General features: G+C 54.3%; 5 protein-coding genes across 7 annotated transcripts; 4 read left to right on the top strand and 1 right to left on the bottom strand.

The window, feature by feature from the left end:
• Positions 1-319: 319 nt before the first annotated feature.
• On the bottom strand, positions 320-7,082 carry LOC140262234 (putative protein PTGES3L). Of its 3 annotated transcripts, XM_072356437.1 has the most exons (17): positions 6,972-7,082; positions 6,542-6,655; positions 6,366-6,432; positions 5,950-6,048; positions 5,539-5,628; positions 5,399-5,452; positions 4,534-4,656; positions 4,302-4,461; positions 4,009-4,066; positions 3,511-3,667; positions 3,298-3,414; positions 2,976-3,106; positions 2,731-2,797; positions 2,470-2,561; positions 1,806-1,860; positions 1,253-1,347; positions 320-1,102 (listed from the first exon to the last, which is right to left on the bottom strand). In XM_072356437.1, the coding sequence occupies exons 1-17, from the start codon at positions 6,977-6,979 to the stop codon at positions 967-969; spliced, it is 1,623 nt and encodes a 540-aa protein (XP_072212538.1). In that variant the 5' UTR covers positions 6,980-7,082; the 3' UTR covers positions 320-966. The 3 variants fall into 3 exon arrangements, with proteins under 3 accessions (XP_072212538.1, XP_072212536.1, XP_072212537.1); XM_072356435.1 differs by lacking the exons at positions 5,399-5,452; positions 5,539-5,628; positions 5,950-6,048; ... (1 more) ...; positions 6,542-6,655; positions 6,972-7,082 and adding exons at positions 4,733-4,871; positions 4,906-5,004; XM_072356436.1 differs by lacking the exons at positions 320-1,102; positions 1,253-1,347; positions 1,806-1,860; ... (6 more) ...; positions 4,302-4,461; positions 4,534-4,656 and adding an exon at positions 4,994-5,222.
• A 6-nt stretch (positions 7,083-7,088) lies between these two features.
• On the top strand, positions 7,089-9,961 carry RUNDC1 (RUN domain containing 1). The gene is made up of 5 exons (XM_072356434.1): positions 7,089-7,509; positions 7,924-8,082; positions 8,277-8,475; positions 8,683-8,790; positions 9,020-9,961. The coding sequence occupies exons 1-5, from the start codon at positions 7,186-7,188 to the stop codon at positions 9,883-9,885; spliced, it is 1,656 nt and encodes a 551-aa protein (XP_072212535.1). The 5' UTR covers positions 7,089-7,185; the 3' UTR covers positions 9,886-9,961.
• A 969-nt stretch (positions 9,962-10,930) lies between these two features.
• On the top strand, positions 10,931-12,957 carry RPL27 (ribosomal protein L27). The gene is made up of 4 exons (XM_072356439.1): positions 10,931-11,156; positions 11,474-11,643; positions 12,229-12,339; positions 12,867-12,957. Exons 1-4 carry the CDS (start codon positions 11,076-11,078, stop codon positions 12,913-12,915), a joined length of 411 nt encoding a protein of 136 aa, XP_072212540.1. The 5' UTR covers positions 10,931-11,075; the 3' UTR covers positions 12,916-12,957.
• Positions 12,958-13,470: 513 nt separating this feature from the next.
• LOC140262366 (interferon-induced 35 kDa protein-like) lies at positions 13,471-16,669 on the top strand. The gene is made up of 9 exons (XM_072356675.1): positions 13,471-13,654; positions 13,764-13,856; positions 14,296-14,448; positions 14,737-14,850; positions 15,122-15,266; positions 15,447-15,580; positions 15,728-15,917; positions 16,135-16,241; positions 16,406-16,669. Exons 1-9 carry the CDS (start codon positions 13,640-13,642, stop codon positions 16,595-16,597), a joined length of 1,143 nt encoding a protein of 380 aa, XP_072212776.1. The 5' UTR covers positions 13,471-13,639; the 3' UTR covers positions 16,598-16,669.
• Positions 16,670-16,919: 250 nt separating this feature from the next.
• LOC140262480 (uncharacterized) lies at positions 16,920-20,489 on the top strand. Its single transcript, XM_072356853.1, has 4 exons — positions 16,920-17,258; positions 17,377-17,480; positions 18,394-20,223; positions 20,319-20,489. The coding sequence occupies exons 1-4, from the start codon at positions 17,081-17,083 to the stop codon at positions 20,487-20,489; spliced, it is 2,283 nt and encodes a 760-aa protein (XP_072212954.1). The 5' UTR covers positions 16,920-17,080.
• The last annotated feature ends 28 nt before the right edge of the window (positions 20,490-20,517 follow it).

The following is a 20,517-nucleotide window of genomic DNA, read 5'->3' as shown; positions in this document are numbered from 1 at the left end:
AGGAAGCTTACCTAGATCAGCAACTCCCAGGTTTCCACCAGCTGGGAAAAGACAGCGTTGGCCAAGTTGTCAGTTCAGCTGTGCAAGCCCCTGGGCACCCTGTGCACCAGAAACAAGGACTGCTGCTTTCCCTCCTCCTGCAGCAGTGTCACAACAGGAGCCGATGGCCTGCACAGCCTTAGCCTGATCCTGCTGCCCACCAGCAGTTCAGTAGCTGGCAGAGGGCTCTGCTTTGTTGAGTGACAGCACAACATGGCCAAGCAAGGAAAGCACGTGAGGTTGCTGCTATCCTATGTGTTCATGATAGATAAACATCTTTAGGATAGAGATTTGTCTGTCTTTATTTTTCTGTTTATTATCAACATCTGGACTAAACCTGCCATGCTGGTTCTAGGAGGAAAAAAAACAAACAAACAATACCTAGTCCCATATCAAGTGCTTTCTGACCACGGTTGTATGGGAGATTGGTAATCACAGCCTGAACCTCTGATTAATCAGCTGAGGCAAGTGTGGGGTCAGCTGTGGGAGCACAGGTGAGAGTGATGTAGCTGTGCTCCCGGGAGGGGTGGAGCTCGACTCCATCCCCTCTGAGACCTCATTGAAGGGCTGACTCCCACTGAGGCAGCATCTCTTGGAGATCCTCACCAGTGAGGACTGCCCCAGCTTCCTCAGCCAAGGCACCACCACTGGTGAGTTTTCCTTTACTTATTCCTTCTGTACATTTGCTACCATCTGTATATTAACAACCAATACAACGGCTCTTCAGTGCCCCTTTGGTTTCTGCAGCTGAAGCTGTAGCGGCCTTGGGAACTGCTGGCAGAAATGGCAAGCTTGGAGAGACATGGAGCAGGAGTCTTAACTCCATGGGATTTTACATGGGACTTTTTTTGTCTTTATTCTATGGGAGATAACTTAGTGGAGATCACACAAAGCAGGGATGACAGCCCTACTTTTAAAATCCTTTCTTTACGCTTCATCTCTTTGTTGACTGATGAATTCCTGGAGCAGAGCTTGCACTTCTCCTCGACGACTCATCTTGGTTGCCTTGCCCTGGTATCGGCCTCGCTTCCCAGCTCCTTTGCCTTCCAGCAGCTCTGCCACCCTGCAGTAACGTGAGGACATGCTGAAGGCCACTCGCAGAGGGAAGTGGCTTGCCCTAATCTGCTCAAGTGAGCACACAAGGGTCCATGCCCTCATTACATTGCTTGGGTGGAAGTGTCGCTAATTTTAAAGAAACCATAGAACACGCTACCTGGGACCCAGACTCTCAACTGCTTCAGCAGATCCAGCTAGAAGAAAGAGTCCTGCTTCCTTTTCATCTCCCACAGTCAGGAACAGCAGGGTTTCCTGTAGACAAAGAGAGGGATGATGCTCCTGAAGGGCCTGTGCCCTCCTTTTCCCGTTAAGACATTAAAACAAGTTGTAAGTTTGTGCTCATTACTGGAACTCAATTTGAATTAAGAGGGGAGTGAACTTTTGAGCCTTTCATACTGAATTGTATGTTGTGGGGGACTGAACAGGTACTGGAGTATCCTAAGTTACCATGTCCAAGGAGGATCTGTATGGCTTTTTGTGAGACAGGCTCTTCCATGGTGCTCTGAATTTTGACTGCTGTATTTTTTGACTATTGAGGATCCCCAGCACACTGAGGCTGCTGGGGAGTACAACCTTATCTAACTTTTGGAAGGAAAAAGACCTGTAGCTTGTGACTGTGGTGCAAATGGAAGCCTATCCAGCCCTTGCCCATGCTACAAAGTTGAATGAAAATACCACTGGTGTCAGATTAGTCTGTACCAACGACTCACCTCTTTCCCAATCTCATTAGCGATGATGTTCATAAACTCAGAGTCACCCTCTTTCCTGCATGGACAGGAAAAAAGCCACTTCAGAGAGAAAAAAAAATCATACTGATCCACACCAGAGTCCAAAATATTAATAACAAATGGCAGGCAGTGACTCTCCAAGCCTAACTGTTTTCATTTGCTTAAGACTAAAATTTCCACCCGCATCAGAGAAGTTGAAAGGTAAGATCTGCAAGCACAGCCTATGATTGTGCCTGAGGTCTTGGTCTCTTGCAAACAGGCTGCAGATTATTTTCTTTCTATACACATCAATTCTTTTTGTAATTTACTGTGGATATATTAGGAACTATTTAAGTGTTTAAGAAATTGAGCTCCTCGGTTTTATTTGAAAATACTGTGAGCAAAAATATATGAGAGACACAATCATTTCTTAGCTATAAAAAAATCAAGAGAATTCAGTGACTGAGCTACTAACACATTTCTTTAACTGCACAACCTTCCGGCAGGCCCAGACAGTTCTATCCACATTGTTTGCATTTGTCCTTGAGGATTCTTCAACTTTTAAAATATCACTGTCATAAACAGGCCTGAATAGGTGTCAGGGAAATGCAGCTGTCACAAATGATACACCACGGGTTCTTATCCTTTTCCCTGATCTCCTCCATACCTGTGTAAGACAAACAGCGGACTTTGAACAGGTTTGCTTCTGAAATCCCGGGCTATCAAAACAGCAATGTCTCTCAGCAGGTTCAAATTATTCTGAAAGAAAAGTAAAAAAGCAGCACTGCGGCTGGTCAAGCCAGCACGAACACTGAGTTGTGCCCCAGAATTGGAAACAAGTTTTGATAAAAATGGATGCCTTAAATTCAATTGCTCAGGTCTACAAGGAGACAATCTGCTTTTCCCAGCCAACCTCATACCTTCATACCTTCTGAAGCAGTTTTACAGAACTCTGCAATCTCTTCACGGCCTCTATGTGTTCACCTGGACCATTTCTGAAAGAAAAAGGAGAATTTGGATCCCTGCTTTGAAGATCTACTGATAGAGCAAAAGTGGGTCATGTATAATAAACGTATCATAAAAAGCATCATCATGTAGATGCACTTGAGACTTGTGCTATATTTGTCAGATGGAGAAATAAAGATGAAAGAACCAAAGTGAAAAGGGTATTACTTCAGCAGTGAGGTTAGGGCCTTCTCAGTACGGTGACTTTGTTCAACTGACTTCAGCAGTCTGTTTCCTGCCAGGAAAACCAAGTTGGTTTTGTTCTTTTTCCCTTTCTCTGTGCAAAGAAGTTTAATAACCTTAAACAGAAAAATAACCTGGTTAGAAAAGGAAAATGGTATTTTGCTTTTACTCTCATACGTGGTCAGCTTTGACCATTTTCCCTCCAGGACAATTTCAAGTAGACCCCCTATCCCCAGGATTTCTACTGTCCTTGAGCTGTACTTGTGTTCTGAGGGCTCCTGGAGGTAATGTGGTTGCAGTCCCCTACCTGCAAATCACTCAGGTTGGAGACATGAGTCCCACAGCACATGTTGGAGTCTATGCCTTCAATGTCTACAACTCGAACTGGCCCCGTGTGGTCACCTGGTAAGCCACGGCTTCTCACCTAGCAAAGCAGGAGAATGGCAGGCAAACCAACACACACGCTGCAACTGCTTTGGCCCAATGGATGTCACCAGCTCCCTTCATTCCCATCACTCACTGTTTCAACCTCAGGGTCATCTGCAGCCAGTTCCCGCACTGTCACAGGTATCCTCTCGCGGATCTTCTCGTTCACGCTCTGCTCCAGGGCCTCCATTTGCTCTGTGGTCATGGAGGGGGTGTCCAGCTCAATGACACACTGCTGCCGGCCCAGCTCCCTGCACAGATGAACATCTGCTGCTGTGAAGAGCAGGTGGAAGATCCCCCTAGGCAGCATTAAGTGCCACCTGAGAGGAGCTGCTGGGATTGAGACTGAAACAAAATGCTTTTCTCCTCTCCCTGCCGTTTAAAGAGCATAAGATGCACATCATGCCTCTGCAACAGGACAAGACAAAGCAAACTGTTTATGCAGCTTGTCTTATTTCAGCCAGTCCTCCCAGGCCTTCTGTGCTTAGGTGAAATATTGAGCATATGCTGCTTTCCGTTACCAACGTGCATCTCCTCCCGGCCTGGTGGCACAAACGGGAGGCTAAGCTTAGTGGCTACTCCTCCTGCTCACCATGAAGTTGTTTTGAATCCGAACATCCGCTCTGCCATGGCAGTGATGAGGTGCTGTCCTGGAAGAGATGTGCAAGCGGTGGCTTTGAGCTTGGGATGCAGGAAACCTCCACCAAACCCCGGGGCACCACGGAGCACTCCGATCGCCTCCGGTGAGCCCCGCGTTGCCTCCGGCCCCGTGAAGCCGCCTTCCGAGCACGGGGCGGGGGGGGCAATCGGAGGGAAGGAACCGGGGAACGAACCGGGAGGGGGACGAAGCGCGCGCCGCCCCGATCACCCGCCCCAGCCCCGCACCCGAGTGCTGCTGCATGTGGTCGAAGCGGCGCTCCCAGTCCAACGACAGCAGCACGGCGCTGCCCGGCTCCAGCGCCGTCTCCACGAAGTGCACGGCCTGGGCGCCGCACCGCGTGACGCGCAGCACCGGGACGGCGCCGATGAGGCCGCGGTCATCGGGCTGCGGAGACAAGAGGAGCCGCTGTCCGGGCCCGGCCGCGCCGCGCCGCCCCTCGCCCGGGCCCGGCCCTACCTGCCCGCCACCCTCGGGGAAGAGGATCGTGTCCTCCAGCACCACCTGGAAGCCGCGTATCGGTTCCCCGCCGCCCTCGGGCCGCAGCTCGGCCTCCCGGCACGACACCACCTTGGTCGTGAACTGCAACGCACAGACGGCGGCACCGTGAGGAGCGGAGCGGGGCCGGGCCGGGCCGCAACGCCAGCCCCGCCGCTACCTGCCGGGCCCAGCTGTCCCGCTGGCACTGGAACACCATGGCGGCGGCAGCCCGGGCCGCGGGAGGATGAACGGACAGCGGCGGGAGAAACCCGCGGGCGGGGCCTGCAGAGCGGCGGATCCAGCAGAGCGGCGGATCCTGCAGAGCGGCGGATCCAGCAGAGCGGCGGATCCAGCTCGGAGCGCGGCGGGCGGAGCTCCGCCCCTCAATGCGGCCCGCGCTGCCCCCCCGCCCCGCGGCTCCCCGAGCTCTGCACGTGGCGCATCGCGGCAGCGGTTCCCGTTTATTGCCCCGCGCGTCATCGGCACCGGAAGAACCCGCAGCTCTCGCCGCGCTCTGGGGTCCGCCGCGCTCTGCCGCAAACCGGCGTCGTTCTTCGGGGCTCCGCTTTCCTCGCCCGTGTCCCGCCTCGTTGCTGCGCGCTGCTGGCGCCCGGGGAGGGCTGTGCGGAGCCGCGCTGTCTGCGAGGAGCGGCGCTTCAGAGGTCGTCCTGCGGAGGGACGAGGAGTGCGATGGGAGGAGGCCAGCAGACCCCGTCCGGTGCCGCCTGGGAGCCCCTGAGAGCAGCCCCACAGCGCAGTGCGACCCAGGGGCAGCAGCTGGAGCGAGAAGAGCAACGGGGATTTCTGGGGTGCGTGGGGGATGGAGCTGCCAGGCTCTACTCACATCCAGGTCATCCATGGTCGGAGGGGGGGCTTTGTCCGTCACCTTCTGCAGGAGCTGGATAGGGAACAAAGATGGGTGGGAACTACGTGGCTGGCTGTCCCCCACTGTGCCAAGCACCCCGTGCACAAAACCAGGCTCACCTCTGCATACTCCTCCACCATGGCCCTCTCCACTTCCTCATCCCCTTCCCAATCTCGCCAGTTGTCGAAGTCAACGGAGAGCCAGGCTGGCTGTGGGCAGAGAATATCCTGTGAGGAAGGGAGCAGCGTGGCCCTGACCTCACACAGAGCAAGCACGGGCTGCTCCTGCATAGGAGAATGTCCCTGTGGCTACAGGGGCCAGTTCTGGCCCTACCCGCATCGAGGGATGGGGGTGCCGCATCTTCCTCAAAGTATGTAAGAGGGCTGACAGGGACCAGGAGGCATTCCCGCATCTGCCTACTGGGAGCTCTATTTTGGGGTGGCTGTACCAGGCTCGGGGTGTCTGTCCTAGGAGCACGTGGAACCACAGACAGCCCAGAGGCTCTCCTTACTGTCTGGTGCCATATGCACCTTGATGTTTTCCTTGGTGATGCGGGGCCAGGCCACTTTCTCCTTCCACTTCCTCATAAAGCACGTGATGGAGCGGTCAGAGCGCTTCTCTCGCGAGTCCTGCCAAGAGATGAGGATGCCTCCCCTCAAGTGTCTGCTGTGTTTCTCTCTAATCCACTGCAGATACGCAGAGGATCAAAGCTCAGCCACGCTTGGGCTGTGGTACACAGAGCCATGGAGAGGAGCTGTTTGCAGCCCAACTCTGCATGTGACAGACCCAGGGTCAGGGTTCCCAGGCTTCTGCTCACCCCACTCAGGCTCTCAGAAAATGAACAGAATTCAACTCTAAGCTGCGCTGCTCGGGACAGCACAGGCTCCATTCCGTCCTGAGCATGATGCAGGCTGTCAGGGAATGGCTTGCTGGGGAGAAGCCTCACCTTGGAGTTCACCCTGGCATACAGGTTGATCTCATTGTAGAACTCCACTCCATCTGCGTTTTTGCAACTGCCAAAATACAGATACCTGGTTTAGGACAGAGCCGACTGTACGCTTCACCGGCTCACACAGGGCGCTCCTGCCCCAAGATCCTCATAGCTCTGAACCTATAGCTCACCTGAACACCAGTCGGTGATCCTCAATGACGACCTGGACATCTGTGCTGTCTTCCACACAGAACTCCAGGAACACGTAACGCGGGCGGTCGTACCACAGCGTCTTCGCGTGTTGCCTGGGAAAACACGGGCTGTGGGCACGTCCCGCAGGCTGCAAAGCAGCACGAGCACAGATTTGGGCCAAAGCCTCGTTGGGTCCCTCACGGGCCGCCCTGTGCGGCGGCAAGCGAACAGCGCCCGCGGGCTGCAGCGGGCTGCAGCAGGCCGCGACAGGCCATCCCTGCCGTGTCTGTCACTGGCAGCCGCTGCCCGGGGCCCTGCCTGGGGGCCTGGTTTGGCTGTTGCCCCGGGCCTCGCGTGGGTGTTTGCGACTCGACCGGCCGCTGTCCCGGGACCCCGCCACGCGCTGTCCCGTGCACCAGCCCGGCTCACCTCGCCATGTCCGCGCCGGCCTCGCCCCGCACAACGTCGGACCGTCGGCAATGGGGCCGGCCGCTCCTCCTGCTTCCTCCGAGCCTCAAGGGGGCGCTCTGGCGCTTGCGGCGGGGGGGCGCTCTGGTGCCGCGCTCTGGTGCCGCGCAGGCCCCGCCCCGCCCGCGTTGTACGGGAAGATGGTGGCGGCTGCGCAGCGCAGGTGGCGGCCATAATGGAGTCGGAGGGCGGCCCGCTTGGCCCGGGGGAGCGCTGGGCACCGGTGGGCGCCGTGACGGCGGAGGAAGAGGAAGAAGAAGAAGAAGAAGAAGAAGAGACGACGGGGTCGCCTCGGTCAGTGCCGCGGTTGCGGGCCGAGCGGCGCCGCCTGCACGGGGCGCTGCTGGCGCTGGCCTCGCACTTCGCGCAAGTGCAGTTCCGGCTGCGGCAGGTGGCCAGGGCCGGCCCGGCCGAGCAGCAGCGTCTGCTCCGCGACCTCGAGGACTTCGCCTTCCGCGGCTGCCCCGCGCCGCTGGCCCACGAGCTCGGGGATGGCCCGGTGAGTGCGCGGGCCCGGCGACGCGGTGGGACTGGGCGCTGTGGTGGGGCGGATGGCGTCTCGTGTCCCGGGCTCTCCATAGGGGCCTGTAGGAAAGCTGCGGGGGGACGCCACCAAGGGAGTACGGTGCCAGGGCGAAGGATAGTGGCACCACCTGGGGGTGGTTTAAATTAGATATAAGGAAGTTATTCGCTATGAGGGTTCTGAAACGCAGGCTGCCCGGGGAATCTAGGGGTGCCCCGGCCCTGGAGTTGTTTGAGGTCAGGTTGGATGGAGCTTTGGGCAACCTGGTGTAGTGTCAGATGTTCCTCCTGTAGCATGAACTGGAAACACTCCTCATATCACAGTCCTGTGCCGTGGGACTGGCCTGCAATAGGGAATGTTTAATTTTATTTTCTGACAATTCTTTTTCAGAGTGAGCAAGAGAAGCAGGAGCAAATTGAGATCCAGAAGGAAAAGCAAAGAGAGCTGATCTTACAGCTTAAGACACAGCTGGATGACCTAGAGACGTTTGCATACCAAGAGGGCAGCTATGACTCTCTTCCACAGTCTGTAGTTATGGAAAGGCAACGGGTGAGGCTCCCGAGGTTCTGTATTGCTCACAATCATTAGTAATGCAGTATCAATGGTTAGTCTGCATGCATGTGTGCAATCTTATAATCTATTGTGATTTTCATTGTGTGACAAAGAAGCCTGTTTCCAAGGTAGCGAGTGGAGTATTCTGGAGGTCATGGATAGCGGTGATGCAACTGACTGATGTTTTGCAGATGATCATAGATGAATTGATTAAGAAGCTGGACATGAACTTGAGTGAAGATATTGCAACACTCTCTCCAGAAGAACTGCGACAGCGTGTGGATGCTGCCATAGCACAGATTGTTAACCCAGCTCGGGTGAAGGAACAGTTGGTGGAACAACTGAAGACACAAATAAGGGACCTCGAAATGTTTATCAACTTCATTCAGGGTCAGTGCTCAGTTTTTAGACAAGTAGATTGAATTGATATATAATTCTGACATAGTTATGAGGAGGGAGTTTGCAGATGCCAAAGGAAGTTCAGAGCTGGTGGTGAACAGAAACAGTCTGTCAAGCATGAAGTAGAGTGGTTTGAGTACTGACCTTTAAACATGGAATATGCAGCTTAAACTCACACGTGTGAAATTCTTGTTCTAGATGAAGTGGGAGGCTCTGGTAAGGCAGAAGATAGACACTGTGAGTGTGCAGGCAGAAAAGATGGTGGTGCTTCCTGCAAACCAAATACCTGGTCTTCTGGAAACAGAGGTAGGCACTGCTTGGCATGAAGCTTTCTCTCTTTTTTTGCTGTCGCTCATTTGTTGTTCATGGAGCATGAACCAGCGTCCAGGTACATTAGCATATTTTTAAAGTGTTGTTTATTATAAATTCTATTGACAGGTCTGTGTACAGTTCCTTTGTCCTTCTTAAAAGCAGGTATGTTGATTACTTAATGATGAAGTTTGTGTTTTTTTACTTTCTTTTCTAATCTGAGCAGTGAACCCAGAAGATGCCAAAAAGATGCGAGAAACGGGCCTGCACCTCATGCGTCGCATGCTTGCTGTGCTACAGATATTTGCTGTTAGTCAGTTTGGTTGTGGTACCGGTCAAATTCCTCGCAGCCTCTGGCAGAAGGACCAAGCCAACAAAGACTATTCTCCCTTAATTAAGAAACTAGAGCTGTCTGTAGACCGGGTGAGGCAGCTAGCTTTGAAACACCAGCAAGATGACCATGTTATCAGTTCTTCTGATCTGCAGGATGTTTCATTAGGAGGAAGAGATGAACTGACTCTGGCTGTGCGGAAGGAGCTGACCATTGCTTTGCGAGACTTAATGGCTCATGGGCTCTGTGCCTCTTCTCAAGGGATGAGCTTGGTGTTGGCACCCATTGCATGCTTGATTCCTGCGTTCACCTCCTCGCCACAGACCATGCACCCCTGGGAGCTCTTTGTGGAGTATTACAAAACTAAAAATGGACAGGCTTTTGTGGAGTCTCCAGCTCGCAAGCTCTCCCAGTCCTTTGCTTTGCCTGTGACAGGAGGAGTCACTGTCACACCCAAACAGAGCCTGCTGACAGCAATTCACACGGTTCTCACTGAGCATAACCCCTTCAAGCGCAGTGCAGACTCTGAACTGAAAGCTCTCGTGTGTATGGCGCTAAACGAGCAGCGCTTGGTCTCCTGGGTAAACCTGATCTGCAAATCTGGAGCTTTGGTGCAATCTCACTACCACCCGTGGAGCTACATGGTAAACACGGGCTTTGAGAGTGCACTTAATATCCTCAGTCGTCTGAGCAACTTGAAGTTCAACCTCCCAGTTGACCTGGCTGTCCGGCAGCTGAAGAACATCAAAGATGCTTTTTGATTTATTTGTATTTTAGGTCATCCACTTTTCATATGTGAGCAGCTGTTGGTCGCCAGAAGTCTGACCTTCTGACCAAGTTTGGCTCTTTGAAATCAATACTTGCTTTTAGGGAAATCTTGATGCTGGTGGCTGGGTGCGGTACAGTGCTTTATCCTGCTCTTCTTGTGCAGTTCTGAATAGCAAAAGCGGTGCCAGGTGCTGAATGGGTGCAGGAGGGTCCTGCCCACAGAGCCTGTCCGTGGGAGCACAGTGCAGCCGAGCTGTTGTGCTGCATCTGCACATATATTTCAAACTCTGTGCTGCAAATGGTGGCAGAACGAGACGCCTCTCAGGAATTGTGGGGCAGTCTGACAGCTCTCGGGGGTGGGAGTTTGCTTGCTTAGGTTTGATGTGGCTGCGCAGGGATGAGGGATTTGTTTTTCCCAGTGTGAATGTAAGAGAACTGGGGGCAAATCCTGCTGAGGAGCCGGGCACCGAACCAGCACTGCTCAGGCTGCTGGGTGAGGGGGCTGACGATCCAGTTACTTTGCAAACATGCCAGGAGGCCTTTTCTGAGCCTTCTGAGCAGCGGTCAGAGCCCCAGCAGCGTGCTGTTCCATAGCAGGTGTATTAAACTTCTTTAGTGTCTGTGTGGGAAAATCCATTCCCGGTGGCTGTTTTCGTTTGCATTTGTTATTAGCCCTGGCGACGCAGGCGCGGTGTGTCCCACTTGGCTTTGTGATATCTCGGATCGGTTTAACTGCCCGCAGTTCCCGGTGACGTTCGGATTTGTGTGCCCGCCTCACGGCGGATCCCGAAAGGAAATCGCGAGCAGGGCGCCGCCTTGCACTGCGCCGTTAGTCCGCGCTGCACTGACGGCCCCGCCGGCACCGGGCAGAACCGCCTGCCGTGCCGGAGACGCCGCGGGGCGGTGCGGGAGGAGCGGACGTAGAACGGCCCGCGGCTGCCTCGCCACTGCGGGATGGCCGCGCGCATGCGCCGTCCGCCCGTGCGGATGAGGCGGAAGTCACGTCAGGGCTCGGGGTGAAGGGTCGGCGGAGGGGAAGGAGTTTCCTTTTCCGCCGCGGCGCCATTAGAGCGGCTGTGTCGGTGAGCCGGGCGGCCGCGGGATCCGCCTCCATCCGCCAGGAACGGCTGAGCTGGAAACGGCCGGAGCCCAGCGCTGAGCGCCGCGTGCCGCGTCTGCAGAGATGGGCAAGTTTATGAAGCCGGGGAAGGTGGTGCTGGTGCTCGCCGGCCGCTACTCGGGGCGTAAGGCCGTCATCGTGAAGGTGAGCGGGGCTGGTGAGTGGGGCTCTCGCTGCTGGCCCGGATGGTCCCGGGGGGCGGGCCGTGAGCCCGCAGCGCAGCCGGCGGTGCATTGGGATGGCTGTGCGCCGCTCCCGGCGGTGTATTGGGATGGCGGTGTATTGGGGTGGCTGTGCGCGGCTCCCGGCGGTGTATTGGGATGGCGGTGTATTGAGGTAGCTGTGCGCGGCTCCCGGCGGTGTATAGGGATGGCGGTGTATAGGGATGGCTGTGCTCGGCTCCCGGCTGAGCGCTGCGCGGTTCCGGCCGGTTGCTCAGCGCGGTGCTGGTTGTGCTGCAGAACATCGATGACGGCACGTCGGACCGGCCCTACAGCCACGCCCTGGTGGCAGGCATCGACCGCTACCCGCGGAAGGTGACGGCGGCGATGGGCAAGAAGAAGATTGCGAAGCGGTCGAAGATCAAGTCCTTCGTGAAAGTTTACAACTACAACCACCTGATGCCCACCCGGTGAGTGCAGTTATTTCAGCGGGACCAAAGTCTGGCGGTAGAAGGGCCAAAAGAAACGCATCGTGCGCTTTCAGTGTTTGTAATTCTTGCACGTTTCTTTGGAAAGCGCTGGAAATCGTGGAGGTTCTCCATTGTGTGGCTGAGTGCATGCGGGGCGTGCTCTGCAAGTAGTGACCTACGGTTGGTAAAGCTGATGTGAGACATCAGCATAATGCTTAGGTGACACAGCTGGCTTTAAATTTCAATCACATTCAGTTCCATTTCAATTAGTTGCCGAATGTCAGTGGCCGAACCTTTAAAATTGTCATAACTTGGTGCTCGTGGCATCTGTTGCCACCCAGCAACGTTTTTCTTGTCCAGTTGTAAGTGCTGCTTTTGCAGGCTGCTAAACATAAAATGTTGTACAGAGTTACTTGTCACAAGTGAACTTTTTCCTTAAGTTACTGAATCAATGACTTTGATCTGGTGATTTCTGGAATTAAATGACTTTAAGTTACTGTAGTTCTTTAGCTTGGTACCAGTTCGTACATACGACCTTATGCTGGATACAGTGTCTGTCTCACACCTTTCTGCTCTCTTGTCCAGGTATTCTGTTGATATTCCCCTGGACAAAACTGTTGTCAATAAGGATGTGTTCAGGGACCCTGCTCTGAAACGCAAAGCAAGACGTGAAGCTAAGGTGAAGTTTGAGGAGAGGTGAGTTGGAAGCTCAGAATCTTGATGGTCTCTCACTTTCTGGAGAACTCTGTGTGATAACGGCATTGCTCTGGCTGAGTCCTGGGTTGGACTGTCTCAGTTTAATTATGTTTTTGGAATGATTACCTCTCCCTTGCTGTGCTTTTTCCCACAACCAAATAGGCCTTGTAGGTTGAGTTTGTCCATGTTCCTGTTTACAAATTCCAGTAGACTCATATTGACAATTACTTTGCTGCTGCCTCATAGTGGAAAAAGTGAGGTGTTAGGTGACATGATGATATGTTGGCATGTCCCTCGTAATATGACTTCATGAGGAAAACCTGCAGGCTGATAATCACTTCCATGGGGACTCTGAACTTTTAAAAAGAGTTGAGTTGGCGAGTTGGGGGGAGGAGACATTACCTGTGGGTAAGCAGAGTGCTGCTTTTTGCTTGTATAGGGGGGATATGGAGGGACTGGGTGAATGTTTTATGCTGTTGCCCCTTCCTACAAAGTACACTCTGAAATTCGTGTTCCTCTTTTTTCAGATACAAGACGGGCAAGAATAAGTGGTTCTTCCAGAAGCTGCGATTCTAAATTTGAAACAGGACCGTTTCAATAAATGTTTATTAAAAACCATCTTGCTTTGTTATATAAAATTGTGTTGGTAGGCCTTTCGCTGGGGTGTAGATTTGCTTTGGGTGTTCATAAAAGTGTTGGAAAAGCAATTGTAAACCAGGTAAGCTTTTGAGAAATCCGGAATGGTGAAGGGTGGGTGAATGGAGCTGTGTCTGTGGAGCTGCTGCGCACCTTGTTGCCTTATGGTGCAGTAGGAGATGGCACTTTCCACTGCCTGCTGCTGAAATGTCCTTTGTTTTATTGGAGATGTCTTGGGATAAATCTGCAACACTGAATGCAGATGGGAGAGGGAAGAGGAATTAGTAATTCCAGATAATCTGGCTGAGAATTGCAGGGGTTGAGCCCGTGCCAGGGATGCTGCTGTTTTTTGTTACTATTTTACGTGTCGGCTAAACAGCACCGTTCCCACGTCCAGACAGAGCAGTTCCTCGGGGTACCGGGTTAAAAGCTCGGTTATTCGGCTCTGCCCCTCCTGGGGGAGCCCCGAGCTGGGCCTGCGCGGGATGGAGCTCCGTCCTCCAAGCACCGGGGCGGGGCCGGGCTGCGGAAGGAAAAGTGAAAGCGCTGGGCCGGGAGGAGCTGCGGGTCGGAGCGGTGCTCCTGGGCTAACGATCGGTGTGGTGCTCCCGGGCTGCCGCTGAGTCCGGCCGCGCCGCCGCCCTTCGCTGTCGGAGCTGCAGCCATGGACTCGGAGGAGGTGACGGTTCCATGCGGGGCACCCGGGCGGGCTGAGCCACAGGGTGGGAGGGGAGGGGAGAGGAGAGGCCAAGGCTCGGAGGCTTCGGCTTTGACCCCGCGCTCTGCAGGACTCCGTGCGGCAAGCCAGCCCCCAGCAGCGGGAGGACTGCGGCCTGGAAATGAGCCCCGAACGAGCCCGGCGGAAGATCGAGCAGTACAAGGTGCGTCCTGCTCCGGCCGCGACCCCGAGAAATGCGTTGGGTCAGACCTCTATCCTCTGAGGCCTCTCACATGCGGCCCAGAAAGCCCACAGCTTCCCTGGCTGCAGCTGCTGGTCTTCTGAGTCTGCAGCCATCATGATCGCAGCTTTTTGGTTGCAGTTTTTCACGTGTTAACTTGTCTTCCTGCAAGCTCTCTGCACTGGGATGGCAGCAGATTTCCTGGGCTTTTATTTTTCTCTCATATATGTGGCACCAAACTGCTCAGTGCAAACCAGAAGCAGTGGAGGGGGGATACTCACATCTATGAAGTGCCAGGACTGGGCTCCAGGGCTGTGCGTAGGGACCGGCCTGCTGCCCGCCCAGACAAGCGTGTACTGGGGTTGGACACGCTGTGGGGACACGGCGTTGTTAACAGAGGCACTGATGGTTCCTCTCACAGGATTTTTGTAGCGCTCTGGACCAAGACAACGCGATGCTGCAAAAGGACAAGGAAGCTGCAGAGCAGAGGTTACAACATGCAAAGAAAGAGAGAGAACTTCTTCAGAAAAATCTCAAGCTAAAGCTTCCAAATGATGAGAAGGCATCCCTCCAGGTGCGTGCTTGAAGGAGTTGTCTTAGGCAAGGCAGCAGTGGAAAGTCTGGCTGCACTGCTCAGCTTACTGCTCTGAGATAACTTGGCTGGGATGTGGTTACGTGGAACAGTACAAGGGGCCTCTGTTGGGAAACGAGCTTGTGCTGTGGAGGAGGGCTGCAGTGGAAAGCCAGGGTGCAGGATGGCGAACAGAAAAATGGTGCGGTTGGAGCTGCTTAGATCAGGGAGCAGCTGTAATCCCAAACTTTGTCTTGATTCCCCTACTGCTCGCTATTTATTTTCTTCCAGGCGGATATCTCCACAGCATGGGATGAGAAGAGCAGACTGACACAGGAGAAGCAGATGCTGGAAAAGAAATTGGAAGAAATGAGGAAGAGGATCCTCTGGGAGGACCCGATGATGGTAACAGAGCGTGTGCCCGTGGGTGAGGGGTGTGAGCCAGGCTGGAGAGGCTGCTGGTGAATGCAGCTGGCCACTGTGTGTTATTGGGCCCAACTCTTGTCAGCCTGGGGGTCAGAACCAGTGGCTTTGGCACTGCTGGACCATAGGAGAGACTCTGCTAAGTCTTGCCAGCTGTTTGCTTTAAGCCATGATCTTATTTCTCATCTGGGTGGTCAAGGACAGGCCTTGTGCAGGGTACAGTCTATTCCAGCTGCTGTGTTCTCTAACCTAGATGCTGCACGCCTTGCCAGAGAGGAAGGTAGTGTTTAAGGGACTTACAACAGATAAGGAGGACATGAACAAGCTGGTGCTCAACCCTCTGATCCGCTATCCTCTGTCAGGGGGCTCAGCTCTCATCACCTTTGAGAAGGCAGAGGGTAAGAGTGAAAAGAGCACTGCTGTGGGAAAGCGTCTGTGTCACTGGAACTTGCCAAGCATTGCTACAGCCACAGCACTCACAAGCACTGTCCTGGCCAAGCCATCATTGTGCAAGGCTGTTCCCCTCTCCCATGCCCTGTCCTACTGATTGCCTGGACTGAGGGCTTTTCCTTTCGTAGTGGCCCAGCGGGTGATAGAGATGAAAGAGCATGTGGTGGAGCTGAGCCACAGGGAGGACCCAGAAGACCTTGACCGGTGCCAAGTGAGAGTACAGGCAGGCCCAGTGGACATACTGCTGCCATCTGCCCTGGAGGTATGTTCCAGGGGCATGGGGCTGGGTCCTTGTCCGCTACTGTCTGGCTTGGGTCACTGGTAGCAGCTCAGCTCAGCATACCAGTGCTGCAGATCTGATCTCCTCGAGCTCTGCCCTGCTGCCCTAAATACCCTCTGCTGCTCCCAGATTGGACTTACTCAAGGCAGCAGGAGTATCCTGGTGTCTGGCCTACCCAGCCTGGGCATTCCTGAGGACATCCTACTGGACAAGCTGGAGCTCTTTTTCAGCAAGACAAAGAATGGAGGCAGTGAGGTGGAGAGCAGGGAGTTCCTGGCTGACTGTGGCCAGGTGGTGCTGACCTTCACACAGGATGGAGGTATGTGGGACACACTGAGAAACAGGGCTGTTGGAGGAGGAAAGCAGCCCAGCCAGCTTTGGGAAGTACTGGCTGTCTCCTGAGAGCAGGTGGAAGCTGTGAGGAATGGGGATGGGAGACTGAACTGGAGCTGAGCAGTGCTGGGGATTATACTAGAAACATAAGCAGGAGTTCAGCAGGGGGCTGTGGAGCTCAGGGCTTTCTTCTCCATCTCCAGTGGCCGAGCAGCTAATCACTAGAGGGCAGGTCCAGGTGCCTATTGGGAAAACAAAATACAGACTCAAAATATCGCCCTACATGAGTGGAGATGTCACCAACCTGCAGGTAAGGCTCTGCACTCTGGTGCAGAGTAGCACTCACCAGCCCCAGGAGAGTCAGCATGCACCAGGGGCTCCTGAAAGCCAGAGGGGTGCATTTCTGGGCCCCTCAGCTGCTGGGGAATCCTGGCCATGCAGTGTGGGGTCTGCAGCTCTCTCCTCTATGCCCAGCTGCAGCCCTCCCGCTGCACCAGGACCGTTCTGCTCTCGGGGATTCCAGATGTTCTGGCTGAGGAGCACATGAGGGATGCGCTGGAGATCCATTTCCAGAAGGACAGCCGTGGTGGTGGAGAGGTGGACGTCCTCGGCTACGTCCCAGCTGGGCGCCGGGCAGTGGCTGTGTTCAGAGAGGATGTGGGCTAGCCCTGGCCGGCATTGTTAGCCTGGCTTACATTCATCGGGAATTCAGTGTGTGAATTAAAGAGGCCTGCACGGAGCTCTGTGTCTGTCGTGCTGGGGACTGCCTGGGACAGGGCCGGGACTGTGAACGGTGGGAGAGCCGCGGGGAAAGCCGCGTCCCAGCACGGGTCCGGGACAGGAATCTCCAGGCCGGCCCGGGCCGTTCCGCCGCACCTCGTAGGCCCGGGGCGCGGTGGGGAAGGGGGCGGTGCCGGCCGTGCGGGGAGGGCCGCCTGCTTTCGCTTTCGTTTCCCGGCCGTAGCGGCGGGGCCGCGGCGCTGCGCGGCGCTGGGGTCGGGGGGCGGACAGAACCGGGTCTTAGAAGCAGCGGGGAAACGGGCCCGGCGTGGGGCGGCCCGGCCCGCTGAGAGCGGTGAGCTCCGAGCAAGCCCGGCCCGGGCCCTCAGGTAGGTCCCTGTAGGGCCTCGTCTCCCCGGCCCCGCAGACATGGCCGGCTGCACGGTGCAGGTGTGGGGCATCCCCACCGACCTGCCCCTGGACAGGGTGGCCGACAAGCTGACCATCCACTTCCTGCGCTCCCGCAACGGCGGCGGGGAGATCACCGATGTGCAGGTGCTGCCTGGCTCCCCGGCCTGCGCCCTCATCACCTTTGAGGCACAAGCAGGTAATGTCTGGACCATGGGGCGCTGCCCGAGTGTCACCCCGTTATCCCCTGCCCCGATCAAATGGCAGTGCTGCTCCTCGGCCTGCCGGGGCCATCTGGAACCTGTTTTTCCACACAGTGGCCCAGCGAATCTTGAAGGTGAAGAACCACGTGCTGTGCGTCGGAGGGAAGAAATACCCCCTGGAGGTGAAGGCACACGCAGTGAAGCTGAGCCCTGATGAGGTAGAGTGGGGCAGAACTGCCCACACAGGCAATGCACATCACTGTGACAGCCCCAGCTGGCTCCCAGACAGGCTTTGTTCCTGGCAGACATGTTCAGGAAGGGAGAGCTTGCTCCTTTTAATTTTAATTAGATTTTGTTCTTATTCAAATGAGGAGATATATATATATATAATTTCACACTAATAATACAGCAACAGTGAAGCAGATTTTGCAGTCAGTCGTTTGTATTTATGCCTGTCACAGCAAGGAAGAATAGTCAGACTCAAGGGAGGGGTTCTTGTCCCCCTCTCCATCTGCTGGCAAAGAGCTGATTCTGCTAATGCCTTGGCTCCACTATTAGCTGGATGCTATGTCATTAGCTGGACTCGTACAGGGTATTTTTGCTTTCTCCCTTCCACGAGAGCTTAGGGGACAGACATGCTGGTGTCTCGGAAACACTGGAGATTTCATAAATCTTCTTCATCTTTATCTTCACATTCAAGCACTGAAAATGAGGGCACGGTAGTTGACTGGGCACTAGAGACCTTGCCACAAGCCTGTGGTGCCAGAAGGAGCACTGTGAGAACAAGAGGGTAGCTGCATTTCAAACGCAGAAAGGAGAGTGGGTTTGGGCTGTTTGCAGAGCTCCCAGCTTGTAGAAGTAGCTCTGCCTCTGTGCGGTTTGTCCTTTGCGTTCCTTGTTTACACAAAGCTTTTGACTGTGGATACAGTATCAAAAAGTCACTTAGGCTGGCTGGATCTTTCTGTCCTGCCTGTGTTATTCTTCCACTGAGCATCATGAAAGCAGGTTGCTTTTCTGTCAGATATCAGAGGCAGCTGTGGTAAGAGTCAGGTGTATTTGCCTCCACCCTGTGCCTTGGAGGGGCCTTATTTTTGGTCCATGCTTTCTCACTCCTTTGGTCTCTACCTGCAGATCTTTGTACTTGTCTGCATGACGGTTGACTATGGTAAGCTTCCTGCTGGTGAAACGCTCCTGAAGAACTTGCAGAGGAGCTACAATAGTGTGCTGTTTGACTTTGACTACAGGAGCACACTTTGCAGAGTCAAGGGAACATTCAGTGAGCTGCAGGCCTTCAGCAGAGACCTGCTGGCCAGCCTGAACCTCAAAAGTCAACTCATTGGAGAGAGCGTGCCTTCAGGATCCAGCCATTCGTCCAAGAACAACACAATGTTTGATTACCAGCAAGAGCCTGACTCTGCTGGGTCAGCATCAAAGGCAGTAAAGCTGCCACACTGGGACCAGGTGTGTGACAAAGCAGCTGATGGCCCATCACCTCAAAGCCCAGCGGATGGGGAAGCTGTGGAACAGTTGGAGGACTTTTCCCTGGTCATGGACTCAGACATTTACTTGTACATACAGAGGTTCTGTGTTTCTGAGTACCAAGGTATACTTTGCCAGCATCATGTAGATGTGGTGGACGTTAGCAGCAATGACATAACCATACTGTACCTCCAACCATCTCCAGGTACATCTGGGAACATGGACACTTTGCAACAGTCCCGCCTGGCTCTACAGCAGCTCTACCAGCAACTGGAAGCGAGCTTGCGCAAGGAGAAACTCTCCAAGGGAGGACTGAACAACCGGGCACTCAGGGCTCTGACACAGGAGCTGCAGGAGCAGTATCCTCAGTTGCTCTGCTATGAAGATGGGAAGCAGCTTTACCTTATTGGAAACCTTGTTGATGTCTCCCAGGCTAAGCAGCGTGTTCAACATTTCAGCACCAGAAGTGGTGCCCCACAAATGGCTGACGTGTTCAGTAGCTCCCCACCCTCACAGACAGCAACTTCCTGCAATACAGAGACTTCACTGGACAAGCCCAAAGTTCCTGTGGACACCTTGCCTCCAAAGCTGAGCCCAGGCAAGCCAGAGCTGAAAGCTGAGCACAAGTTGGCTGCTAACTTCAGCGCTCTGAAAACTAGCAGGCCTCAGTGCCCTTTGGCAAAACAGGACTCTCCTCCAGTGGGGCAGGCGCAGCTTTCTGGAAAGCATTTCTCAGAGACACGTGCTCTGGGTCCCAGTGACCCAACAGCACTGGCACAGCTATACCAGCCTCGTATCTCTACAGTGGATGTGGTTTTGGAGTCAGCAGCAGAGTCTCAGCAGGGCCCAAAGGAATGGGGCCATGTGAAAGGAGGGGCTGGGCTTTCAAGACAAAAGAGTCTGTCTCCATTAAGGATCAAAGAAAGCAGCACTTTTAAGCATCCTGGGGACTTGAAAGGCTCGGATCCCACCAAACACCATTCCCTTGCTGGCATGTCTAGTACCTTTCAGTCTCTAAGTCTCTTTGACACAACAAGGACCTCTTTAGACTCCAAATCCTCTGAATCCAGGTCTATTCTGCGACGGTCCAGCAGCTTTTCCCTGCCAAAATCAAAGGGAAGCAACAAGCCCCAAGACACTTGCAGGGTAGCCAGCGGAGACAATATGGTGAGTGAAGAAATGAGTCTGGATTCTCTGCAGTGGTCTTATCTAAAGTATGCCTATCACTCTGCTATTGATGAATTGTGCAGGAGCAGAGTTGTGGAGATCTCAGAGCATTCCACTGGGGACTGCACTGTACTCACCTTGCAGGCAGCAGACAGGAGCAGGCTTCTCCAAGCTAAATGGAAGGTGGAAAATCTTGTGCAGAAGTGTCCTGACCTTGTGTGTCAGAGTATGAGCTACTCAGAGCTTGCTGTAGATGGACCAGATGACGATGCCCTGGGCGAACTGTGCAACCTCTTGCAAGGAGGTTCCCTCCAGGTTGGGCTCAGCAAAGACAAGTATAATCTCCATCTTGTCTGTCCCAAAGACATACTGCCAGGAGTGACTGAAACCTTCCATCTGTTTTCTTCCAGGAGGCTCCATGCCCTGAAATCTTCATCTTTGTCTCCAGGACCAGAGAGAGCTTCAAGTACAGGGCACTTAAGTGCTGTCCAGCCAAGCAGAAGCCAGGACACTGTGTTGGATGCAGCCCTTCCCAACAGCCGGGAGTCCCTGCAGATGGACCTGCAGCACCTGGACATTAGTAATGAAACAGTGCACCCAGAGGTTCTA

The sequence above is a fragment of the Excalfactoria chinensis genome, chromosome 24, assembly GCF_039878825.1.
Source record: "Excalfactoria chinensis isolate bCotChi1 chromosome 24, bCotChi1.hap2, whole genome shotgun sequence".
NCBI classification, from domain to species: Eukaryota; Metazoa; Chordata; class Aves; order Galliformes; family Phasianidae; genus Excalfactoria; species Excalfactoria chinensis.
This window is presented reverse-complemented; position numbering and strand designations above follow the sequence as displayed.

Excerpts from the sequence above, each read along its gene's own strand:
- RPL27 (XM_072356439.1), top strand. The coding sequence starts at position 11,076 with ATGGGCAAGTTTATGAAGCCGGGGAAGGTGGTGCTGGTGCTCGCCGGC. Across the intron at positions 11,644-12,228 it reads AACCACCTGATGCCCACCCG|GTATTCTGTTGATATTCCCC; the intron begins GTGAGTGCAGTT and ends TCTCTTGTCCAG. Across the intron at positions 12,340-12,866 it reads AAGGTGAAGTTTGAGGAGAG|ATACAAGACGGGCAAGAATA; the intron begins GTGAGTTGGAAG and ends CTCTTTTTTCAG.
- LOC140262366 (XM_072356675.1), top strand. Across the intron at positions 13,857-14,295 it reads GGAAGATCGAGCAGTACAAG|GATTTTTGTAGCGCTCTGGA; the intron begins GTGCGTCCTGCT and ends TTCCTCTCACAG. Across the intron at positions 15,267-15,446 it reads CACCTTTGAGAAGGCAGAGG|TGGCCCAGCGGGTGATAGAG; the intron begins GTAAGAGTGAAA and ends TTCCTTTCGTAG.
- RUNDC1 (XM_072356434.1), top strand. The coding sequence starts at position 7,186 with ATGGAGTCGGAGGGCGGCCCGCTTGGCCCGGGGGAGCGCTGGGCACCG. Across the intron at positions 8,083-8,276 it reads TAGTTATGGAAAGGCAACGG|ATGATCATAGATGAATTGAT; the intron begins GTGAGGCTCCCG and ends GATGTTTTGCAG. Across the intron at positions 8,791-9,019 it reads CTGGTCTTCTGGAAACAGAG|TGAACCCAGAAGATGCCAAA; the intron begins GTAGGCACTGCT and ends TAATCTGAGCAG.
- LOC140262480 (XM_072356853.1), top strand. The coding sequence starts at position 17,081 with ATGGCCGGCTGCACGGTGCAGGTGTGGGGCATCCCCACCGACCTGCCC. Across the intron at positions 17,259-17,376 it reads CACCTTTGAGGCACAAGCAG|TGGCCCAGCGAATCTTGAAG; the intron begins GTAATGTCTGGA and ends TTTTCCACACAG. Across the intron at positions 17,481-18,393 it reads TGAAGCTGAGCCCTGATGAG|ATCTTTGTACTTGTCTGCAT; the intron begins GTAGAGTGGGGC and ends CTCTACCTGCAG.
- LOC140262234 (XM_072356437.1), bottom strand. Across the intron at positions 4,657-5,398 it reads CGACCATGGATGACCTGGAT|TTCACGACCAAGGTGGTGTC; the intron begins GTGAGTAGAGCC and ends TGTGCGTTGCAG. Across the intron at positions 3,107-3,297 it reads CCAACCTGAGTGATTTGCAG|GTTATTAAACTTCTTTGCAC; the intron begins GTAGGGGACTGC and ends TTTCTGTTTAAG.